Consider the following 11,042-nt stretch of genomic DNA (forward strand, 5'->3'; position numbering starts at 1 on the left):
CATAAAATTTTTTATATGTAATAACTTTTGCGTATTTTTTATACATTCTATTAATATGATTGGCCGCGATATTTTTTTAATATAAAATAATTATTTTAGTCTATTTTATTAATAAAATATATAAAAATTATATAAAAATAAATGTACGTAACATAATTCAATTATTTCTCTTGATATTAACAATGTGGTAGGTGGATCAATAATTGGTTTTTAAAAAAACATTTACTTTTTCTAAAAGAGGATAACGAATTATGGATTATATGCAAAAAACCGGGGGGAACGTAGAGCGGGCCGGACCCAATAAATTAAACTGCAAGCCCAACGGAGCCGTATAAGCTGTCTTGTTGAGTTCGTGCAGGAAAGACGTACGTTGGCTTTCCAAGCTCTCTTGCTCGCGGTGATTCAATTCCACTAGCGGTGGAAGAAGCAGTTTCAACGAAGTATGGTTTGGGGCCTTTTTCCCGTCGATCCTCTCTCAGGTAGGTTTCGTTTCGCATCTTAGAAACAGCGTTTATTTACTTGTTTCTGGATGACCTTATTGAAGGTTTTTGGAAACATGCTTTGGGTTTATGTCAGCGACACTGCGACAGGAAACACGTGGGCTAGCGGAGGAAAGGGTGGTATTCTTTTTTTAAAGGCAATGGCTGTAAAGAAGAGTGTGTATTTTGTGATTAGAAAGAGGATACTTTCTGTCACTAGACGTGAGACTGGAGGGATGACAGAGAAGATTAGTAGGAGTGTTTTATACACCTTTTGTGGATTGGTTTTCTCTTGATGCCATTATCAGTACTGATGGGGGTACTTCTGATGTGGGATAAAAATTGTTCTGGCGAAAGTAGATTTTGCCGTGGCTACTTTTTCTGCGTCAGGCTTGTTTTAAAATGTGGAGGCACTGACTTATGGAGACTGACTCAATTCATGGTTTTCTATAATCTACATATTTGGCATTATTTGGTTTTAGATAACATTGAGTACAAAAGTTTGCATTGTTATCGCTTATTTCACTGCTTTATACACTTTGATGGATTCTATGTCTTCTATATATAGTACTCATATGTTGTTCTATTGGCTAGGATCTGGTTTATATTGATGTCTAACTTAGTCTGATTTGTATGACAGGGGAAGATAAGTACTATATCTTTGCTTCAGGAACCTACAAAGTAGGTCGCAAAGGTATTCTAGAACTTGACCTGTAATAGATTTCCATATATCTGAAATTTGTATATATTTCAATAAAGATAACATACCTTGGCGAAACTGTAATGTTAAGGTCTGTTAACTACAAAAATGTTCTTAAATTGTATGCCTGACGCCCAGATGTCTAAATACCACTCAAAAGCATGCTGTCTCATAAATTGATCTATATCTGCCATATTTTTCATCGACCATAGCCATTGTCAACATTTTCTTGGCAGTGACCAAGCTATTCCCAGTCAAGGTAATGAAAAAAAAAAAAAAATTAGTTTTCACATCCGAATCATACTATCCAAAATTATGTTTTCCTTGTATGCATTAGTTTTAATTGTTTCCTACATTATACCTATCAAAAAATTTTTTTTTTCTAGATTATAGTTATCTTTCCAAGTCTCGTTCTCTCTTTTAACATCTGACTCATACTATCCAAAATCATGTCTTCCTTGTTGCAGGTTGTGAAGTAATTATTACCAAAGACAAAGGCGTATCTCGGATCCATGCAGAAATAGTTGTTGATGCCATGACTTCTAGTATTTTGTCCAAAGTCCGGATTAGAGATTGCTCCAAGTATGGAACAATTATTGACAAGAATCTTGGGCAAACGGAAAAAGTTCATGAGCTCCCAAACAAGGAAGCAACTTTAGGAGATGGGGACCTGGTGCGTTTTGGAACTGGTAATGCAAACTACAGGTAAGTTAATTCTTCCTAGTTAGCTACTGCAATTGTACATTTTGTGGAATCTTTTCACTTATTGAAATCTTCGAGAACTGCATCATGTCTATCTCTATGTTACTTATGTAATGTCTGTCTGGAGAAAAATATCTAGATTATAACTTGATGCTATGTAGTGCACCGGTGTGGCCTACTCTGTAGTCATTCCTCTGTAATTTTACTCTAAGCAGGTTTTCTTTCGTCCCAATCATATTTTTTGTGTGCTTGGAGTCCTTCCTTTCGAATCAACCCCTTCAAGACAAAATTTCATCAATTGGTAAGTGAGAAGCACTTCTTAGCTGACAAGGGATACGAGCTTGCTTTAATGTTGTAAAGTATCTCATGGTAATTTGATCTAAAATGTCCAAGTATATTTACTTATAAAAAAAAAAAATCTAAGTATATTTTGTTTGAATATGTTATTCCTTACATGATATCATGACTTTTATTGACATTACTTGTATAAAAAAAGTCATTACTTCTATTCACATTGCAAGAAAGGGAAAAAAAGAGTAGAAATGAAATGCTTTCTCGTTTATAGGTTTACTTTTTGCCATCAACAAATTGAGTCAGATAGGGTACAGTTTCACCTTCCCTTTGTTAGAGCAGCTATCACCTCTGTCTTATATGGTTCGGGTGTAGAGGGAATATGAGGCAGTAACTATGATGTCACTACATGATCAAATGCCTTTCTCCATGTGCTATGAATACTGTTGGTGGGGCGAATGTAATGCCTCAGTTATCCTGCATGTCAATTACTTGAATAATTGTTCACTGATGTTATTATTTTGGATTTATTATGAAGATTAAAAATATTTGGCCGTTATTATTTGCAAGGAATTATGGGTCTTAATATGCATCCAGATTTTTGTTTTTTTGTGCCTGGGTGGGGGGGGGGGGGAATCCAATAAGCTGTTTGCACACCTAACCATTGCGAGCAGTTATTCAAGTAATTCCCAATTTAGAAATGTAGGATAACCGGGATGTTGTACTTAACATTATTGTTCCAACATAGAACATCTCAATGACCTCTCTAAATTGAAGTTTGTCGGACCCTTTATCATCTTTTTATAATATTTTTTCCCTAATATTAATATATCTGGAAACATCATAGGTTTTTCTCAAGGCTGCATCTGACTCTTGTTGAATGGTTCTATCTCCTGCTTACAAAGGGATGTCTTCTTTTGATAATATTGTACATGCGTTTTATGATTAATATCCTGCTTTCTTTACAGGAGCTCGTGTTACTCAGAGTCTGACTCAAGAATGCACCCATGTGCTTGTTGATCAACTCATGCTGGTGAATGACGATATCATTGATGCCGTTGTATCGAAGAAACCTATTGTTCTTGATAGTTGGGTTGAGGTAAACTAACATAAAACATTCTGCCTTTCTTGTCTGGGGTATAATCATGTTGCTACCTTATATTTTGAAGTTATTTGTTTTTGTGGAGTATGCATAAAAAGTACTTCTCATTAAATGCAAACTAAATCAAGGGGTTTGCGGTGCCAAGAATTGGTGTGCTGTAGACAGTAATCTATAATGCCAACTAAGTTTTGCCTCCCCCAATTTTTTTTATACCAGTTTCAAGCGCATGGGTGAATGAGTGAATATGTGTGATACGCCTATAAACTCCATGATTGGACTCAAATGGGGTTCCGATTTTGGAATGCGACCCATAATTGGATTAGCATTTATGCAATTCAAATGTATTGGGCATAAATAAATTATGCATATGGGTCGCGTGGCTTTTTACTGGCATTTTTGTGTTCATATGATTATTGGCCAATAAACTCAACGCCATATTCTCCTATGTATGCACAGTAATTAGATGAAATGAAGAATCTGAGCGATAAGGTGTCTTTATATAAAACTCCAGCACACTTTGCCTCAATGATCTTGCCAGTAGGATGATGGTGTTCTCAGAAGGAATTGATGTTTCCTATGTATTTGGCACTTTTCCCATTTGGTTCTTCTCTTTCTCTTTTAGATTATATGCGACCATTAGTTCAATTAAGTAACATAGTACAAGTGATCATAAAATATGCTTTATAATCATTATATACTTAATTGTGTCCGTTCAATATTTATATCTGGAACCATGAGTAATTAATACTCATGGAATCATGTAGAGGCACCAATTCGTTATCTGTTTTTTTGGGCACTAGTGTGCTATTCTACGTGCATAACTAACTTGTGAAACATACCTGATTGTGCATTTTATCTAGTTTGTTGCAGAAAAGAAAATTCGCTCTGAAATTCCTAGCTTCAGTTTGTAAGTATTGTGTTTGATCTTGCTTCTCTCCAATCAGCTTTCTATGATGTTTTATGGAGACTAGCTTGGGTTTAGGTGATTAAAATGTGTTTTTTTCTTTTCAGATATGCCCCAATGCTGACAGTAGGAGGAGTATCAGTCAAAGTTGCAGACCCTAAATCTCGTGAAAACTGTTTGGAAGGATACACTTTTTTGTTGGGGTCAACTCACATGGTGATATTTGGAGTCCTTCAATCTCATTCTTTCTCTCATGCACACACAAGCATTCCCTCATTTGTGGTTCTGTTGCAAAATGAAATTATTGATAAATATTTTAATGTATATCTCCTGGATTTTTAGTTGGATATTTGCACTTACACGTGCATGTGAGCACATGAAATAAGTGTCTGTTATGGAATGAAAGCATTATATCATGAGACTAAAAGCTTTGCTAGATGTAATGGATAATCCAGTTGTTTCTTACAACGAGTTGTATTCATTTTTTAGAGAATGCAAAATGCTGAGAGCATTTGAAATTTCTCGGGTTTATTCCTTTTTTATCTGCACACAGTACAAGTTCAGGGATCGATTGCAATCCTTATTGGAAGTGGGTGGCGCGAAGATTGTTTCTATAAAAGGATTTTGTTTGAGTAGCCAGGTATGCAACTCATATTCTCTGTGTATGGATTTTTGCTTTTTTTTTTTTTTTCCCATATGATTTAAATGTTTTTATGTGAACCCTTTCTTCCTCCAAACTATTCTTGAATAGTTTGTCAGGTTTATAGATTAGAAAACAGTAATAATATTGATATTGTGCAAGTCTGCTTATGATATACTTGGGTCTTCCGTTGGGGGCGCCTTTTAAGGCTGGTGTTATTTGGGATGGGGTTATTGAGAAAGTTGAGAAGAAGGTTGGTTGGTTGGTTGGTTGGAAGCGGCTATATTTATCTAAAGGGGACAGGGTTACTCTTATTAAGAGTACCATCTCCAATCTTCCCACTTATTTTCTTTCATTGTTTCCATTGACCTATTTTTTTTTTAAATTTAGTTTTACTTATCAGAAAGAAAAATGAATGACCTGATCAAACACTAGCTAAAGAATGCAATACCCATAATCAGCTCAATATCCAATCTCTTTAAGTTGGTGATTGTTTCTTACAAGATTATTATGTCCTGGGTGGCCTATGTACTAAAATGATTCAATTGAATAATTTATTGCAGGACACGGAGCATGGAGACAATGATCGTATGGTTTGTGTTGTCCCTGGAGGATCAACAGAGGAGTATGATCAATTCCAAAATCTCAGTTCACTGTCGAGAGTAAATGAGATGGATTTAGTATGTGCTGTTTTATCCGGAGGGATGGATCCATCCATATTGATATCACCACGAAGTAAGTACTGGTAACACTACGGAATAGGTGTACCTTGTGGATCACTTCTAATAAGGATGCGCACATATCATTTGGAATTCTACACATGATTTTTCTATGTATGTAACCCGTCCAATGGGCTAGTTAATTTGCATTTAAAAAAAATAGAGAGCATATTGTCTTACATAATGACAATAATTAAGGCAAATCCAAAATGCTCTTACTTAATAGGTCCAAAAATCCTTGCCAGAAATTAGCATTATGGCCTTTTTGTTTTCACTTTTTTATGGGTACGCAATCATTTTATTAATAAAGGCAAGGCATAGCCCAAGTACAGGGATTGATACTTGTTTTCACTTACTGTGGCCTTTTATATATTTCTTATTATACCAAAGTGATGTAGCTGAATCTCTGTCATTTTGTAGTTCTTGTTTCATCTTCCTGCTCCACAGACGAAACAGTGGTAGCAGATTCTGACGTAGAGGAGGAAACAGCCACATCAATTCATGCAAATGCCACAGTCTGCGATGATGAAGCCATTAAATTTGTGAGCAAAGCTGAAACATCCATGGATCATGCTGCTGCCAAATCAGTGGATGCCCGTGTTATGAGCTGCATAGATGGTAGTTATGGCATGACAGTGGAAAGAGACAAGGTTGATGAGCCCGAATGTGGGAATGCAGATATAATTTACAGCCAAGATTTAGTTGTGCAGTATATGGACTTACCTTCTCGTGCCAATACTACTGCCAACAATGGAGTTCTAAATTTCAAACACTTCAGGAAGGTAATGGCCGTGATATTTCTATCTGAATAGAACAATCACTTTTGGCTTGTTGGAGGAAACAACCAATTTGTCCTGTCCTCTTCATTTTGTTACATGGCATTAGAAAAATGATATGTTAACTCTTAGATTGTGGTTCTTATTCATTATGATGGGTAACACAACTGATTAAACTCAAATTTTTCGGCTGGACTTCACATTGAAATATGTGAGTGCCATGAATTGCAACAAAACTTATCAACTCATTTCTAATATTGTAACCGGTTGTATGAAATGCCTAATTTTGTTTTGTATTTTTGGAATGGAATTGCAGACAAATACCCAATCTGGGAATAGCTTCAACAATTTAATCCCGTTTTCGAAGTACCCGTTCAAGTAAGAACTCAATGTCCTTAAACCTACTTCTAATTCTGTTTGGTTTGGACCATTCAATGGGCATAGGACAATCATTTTATTTTTGTTTCTTGATGTAGAGATTCTGACTACGGGAGTGAGGAAGTGGTTGAGTCCGTTATGGCTGAGAAAAAGCGAAAGCAAATGGAAGCCATTGCAGAAGACTTATTTAACAATGAGAAGGTGAGAAATGTATGGTATTCTAACAAAACTCGAAAAACTGAAGGATATGCCTTAAAAGTCACTCTTTCATCATATAGGGGAGGCGGCGCGGCGTTGCTGGTTCTCTCCGTGGGCTTCTTACTCAAGTTTAGCAAAGGTAATCTCTCTTGACTTCTTATTTTCTGTTATGGCTAAAGCATAAAGCATCATAGTTACAAATTGTGCTGAACTTCCATGCCTACAAGTGATCTAATAACTTTATTGGTTAACAGTAAGACGGGTTACCAATGGTAAATGGTGCTAACTGGTAAATATTCAAAGCATTGAGGTGAAAGGGTTGAAAAAGAAAAGAGAACATTGGGTTGCATATTTCACACTGAAAAATGTAACAGAGGAAATTTTGTCAGTTGCTTCTGTTATACTTGTGTTTTCGGTTTTTGTGGGGTTTGGTACGCATATTTCAATTGTCTATTCTCTGCCTTAGTTTTGTCAAATCTTCTGGTTCTTGTTTGGTGACCTTTGTGTTGAATTCAGTGACTGACGTTCATTTTGTTCAGACTAATGTTTCATCTTCTGTGAAGAAACCTCAAGAACTTGACATGGCTATCTTCTCTATTTTCCTTTTTTTCTTGGCATCTGCTTTCTCTTCCATGCTTCTGCTTGCCTTGTCACCATCTATTATCAGCAATTTAATTAGTTCTGAAAATGAATGCTATGAAGCTACAGGAACTGGTAACGACAAACATGAGGGCAGAAGCAAGCAGGGAGACTCACAGTCTCACATGCATATAAAGTATTGGATTTTGTTGACTTTTTCCTGCCTGCACCTTCATGTTTTGTTGTCTTTTACCATCTTCCATGGTTGATTGTAAACTATATATATATGACTAAACATACATTTCTAGCGCTTCCTCCAGTCTTCTAAAAGATGATTTGGAAAGAAATGGATGTTGGTCTATAATGGATGTTAGAAAGTAACGGTCTGTCTTTGTTCTCATTCGAGTCAGCTATGGATTCACTCTAACAGGTTGCAACTTGTAGCACATTTAGGGTAGGTTTGGGGAGTGAGATGAGAATTTTGTATTTTGTTTTAGTGTTTAAAATATTATGTTTTAGTATTATTATTGTATTGGGATTTGAAAAAATTGAATTGGGATTTGAAAAAGTTGAATTATTTATTATATTTTGTATGGAGATTTGAAAAAGGTGTAATGATGAGATGAGATGAGAATTTTATGTCTCATCCCACCCCCCAAACCTGCCCTTAATCCTCAAGCTTATGAGCACAATGTTTCCATATGTAAGCGACCCTCACCCTAACTTGTACTAATCGATACTGGGAAATCTGGAGTGGACAAAGATGGGTAGCATTGCCTTACAATGTCCTCGTCTGTATGCATGCGGCTCGCAATGTGCTTATAAGAGAAAATTTTATGGACATACCTACATATATATATATATATGTGTGTGTATAAACTGTGCAAGTATGGTGTTTCTGGTTTCAAGTGTAACTTGAACCTGCTTGTTAGGTCTTAAATTACTTGGTTTGCTATAAAATATGAGCGTAATAAGGCGTGAAACATGGTGATATGAGCGCTGCTTGCATGATCTAAAGCCATGCCACGACAGCTCCCTTCCAAAGTGGCATAACACTTCTATCCAACCGTTGCCAGGATCTCAAGTTTCGCGACTGAATTAGTAATACATCTTTGTGTTTTGGCTGATGAATGTCAAAACATAATTAAATATAATTAAATACAAATAAGCGGTCAAATAATAAGCGGTCCCGATCCAAAACTTCAATGGAGCGACACCCACATGCATGGTTCTTACTTTCTTCTTCTTCTTGTTTGTTTTTGGTTATTTTCGTGGTTGTTACTTTTTCTTGTTTGTGTCAAATAAAAGAAAGTTCATTTAATAACATCAACAAACTTTGGGACATTAATTTTCTGTAATTCTCTTTATTATGCATTAGAGATCCCAGTTCTTTCTTACTCGATCGTATTATATTCATAGCAATTTGTTTGAGAGAGACAGAGAGAGAGAGCTTGCATCTTATTAACAATCTATGAATACTGAGTTCGACAGAAAATATTATAGTAAAATGATCTGATGGATAGAATACAGGACGTATAATCTCAAAAAAAAAAAAGAATTACAGGACAAATATATATATATATATATATAGAAGTGTATGAGAATATTAGAACCTAAGTATATAATCATCCTCCACTTCTTTTAGGGAAAAGGGAAAAAATAAAACAAAATGAAGAATGAAAGAAGTGTGTGTGTATATATATATATATAGAAAATCAAATGGTCAGAATGATCTAAAGCCTAAGCCTGAACTTACAGCTACTGTTCCGAATAGTAATAGCATTATTAGCAGAAAGGCTATCCACCTGCAGCCTGCACCTTACCCTGAACTTTATCTTAAACAGCTTCAACTTTCCTAGCTTTATTCTCACTGGCTGATTGACCCTAAGAGTGAGCGGAATACTTCCCGTCTCTTGCTGCAGCTGTTGGAGCGTGGTCAGCAGCCCACTCGCGTTCTGCGTCTGTCCCGTCAACGGCACGTTCAGCACCGTCGTGTTCCGGTGGCCCTGATAGAACTTTGGCAAAGCCCCTTGGCATAGCTTTCTGTCCGTATACCACACGCCTATGCTGCTCCCGCCCTCATAGTATATCCCGATCTTCTTGTTTGGGTTTCTTGCAGTGATCGTCACATCGAACGCTGCATATAAGCTATCATCGCCGCTGAGATTGAATTGGGTAATTTGCATTTTGTCCACAGAGTACTTGGGAAGCTTTGGTTGGAACGCAAGGAATATTATTCCGACAATAATACCGATGATGATCAGTTGGAGCAATAGGAGGCATACTGTCCAACACAGGCACTTGCACCAGCAGCTTCTCTTCTTTGGTGGTTTGGAGTACGTCACCGGGATGGTACGCTGGAATGGTGGGTACCGCTGCCCCAAGGCCGTCGGATCGCCTCTATCGGATTTGGACGTTCCCCGTGGCACCAACGGAGCTGTCGATGCATGTGGTGCTTCAACATCGTGGACAGGATGGATTTTCTGAGGATCGGCCATTGATTAATGGCTTAATTAATTCGACAAATTTTGTGTTGAGTGATCAGAAGGAACAATCTTTGGTGATCACGAGTACTGAGATTGAACAAGAATAACTAATGAAGAATGAAATGCATCGTTCCTCTGTCTTGTATTATTAATAAGGGAATTTATTATAATAAACAAAGTCATTTTCAGCTATATATATAAATAAGTTTCATTCGTAGAGTCATGGACGGCTGAAGCATCCTTCTTTTGACTTTTGGAGCTTGGTTGATGTGCCGCTTTCATGGAAGTTTTCTACCCGCGTACGTTGGATTCTCAGTTCTCACTTGCTTCTGAATTTGTAGGCCAAAAGAAATAAAAAGTAGGAGCAGTCGACTAGAAACTAGACATGAGCAATAATTACTTTTCCTTTCTCTTTTTTTTAATTTAGATGAACACAACTTATAATTAATTAAGTCGCCACAGCATTGCCATATGATGTATTTTCAATAGAGCATGCATTAAATGATAGATATCTGTAATCGATTTGCGTGTAACGTGAGAATGATACTCTTGCTTTTCAAATAATGCGACTTTATATGTAGTCACGAGAACGTTGCGCCTACGGAGTTTATCATGACTTGCAAGCAATCATAAATCTTGCTTATATATGCAGATTTGCATGAAACCTGTTCAGATATTCAAAACTAGGCATTTATTTTTTTTCAAGCACTTGTTTGAAAAACTCAAAGGACCAAGTCAAGCACCAAAGCAAAGTGGGCGCTCCAAAGTTGCGAAAGTTTCATTACTTTTTATATATAAATTGATAATTACAGACAGTACTGGGTCTTCTTTATTTGTATTTCCAACTCTTGAGTTTGAAAGAGGAACGTTGGAATTCGAAAGATCAGGTGGAGGTACTGTAGGTGGAGGTTCAGTCAAGTCGTTCATCTACTCTTAACTAAACAATTAGGCATAGTTTGGATTTGAAAGTCATCTCATTTCATCGTTATAAATTTTTACACAAAATATAATAAATCATTTAATTTTTTTAAATCTCAAAATAATAATAATATTAAGAAATAATATTTTATTCAATCTTTCATCTAAAA

At 36.3% G+C, this 11,042-nt stretch overlaps 2 protein-coding genes across 7 annotated transcripts; one reads left to right on the plus strand and one right to left on the minus strand.

Annotated features, from left to right (window-relative positions):
• Positions 1 to 326: 326 nt before the first annotated feature.
• On the plus strand, positions 327 to 7,854 carry LOC109001902 (nijmegen breakage syndrome 1 protein). 6 transcript variants are annotated; one of them, XM_018979402.2, is made up of 14 exons: positions 328 to 479; positions 1,120 to 1,173; positions 1,647 to 1,884; positions 2,097 to 2,182; positions 3,141 to 3,271; positions 4,135 to 4,181; positions 4,286 to 4,394; positions 4,732 to 4,818; positions 5,382 to 5,553; positions 5,958 to 6,319; positions 6,630 to 6,691; positions 6,790 to 6,892; positions 6,970 to 7,028; positions 7,144 to 7,854. In XM_018979402.2, exons 1-13 carry the CDS (start codon positions 443 to 445, stop codon positions 7,021 to 7,023), a joined length of 1,542 nt encoding a protein of 513 aa, XP_018834947.1. In that variant the 5' UTR covers positions 328 to 442; the 3' UTR covers positions 7,024 to 7,028; positions 7,144 to 7,854. The 6 variants fall into 6 exon arrangements, with proteins under 6 accessions (XP_035551171.1, XP_018834947.1, XP_035551170.1 ...); XM_035695277.1 differs by having other exon boundaries at positions 7,429 to 7,854; XM_018979398.2 differs by having other exon boundaries at positions 7,592 to 7,854.
• Positions 7,855 to 8,956: 1,102 nt separating this feature from the next.
• Positions 8,957 to 10,142, minus strand: LOC109001903 (NDR1/HIN1-like protein 6). Its single transcript, XM_018979405.2, has one exon. The coding sequence runs from the start codon at positions 9,964 to 9,966 to the stop codon at positions 9,202 to 9,204; it is 765 nt and encodes a 254-aa protein (XP_018834950.1). The 5' UTR covers positions 9,967 to 10,142; the 3' UTR covers positions 8,957 to 9,201.
• Between the last annotated feature and the right edge of the window lie 900 nt (positions 10,143 to 11,042).

The sequence above is a fragment of the Juglans regia genome, chromosome 10 (genome assembly GCF_001411555.2).
Source record: "Juglans regia cultivar Chandler chromosome 10, Walnut 2.0, whole genome shotgun sequence".
NCBI classification, from domain to species: domain Eukaryota; kingdom Viridiplantae; phylum Streptophyta; class Magnoliopsida; order Fagales; family Juglandaceae; genus Juglans; species Juglans regia.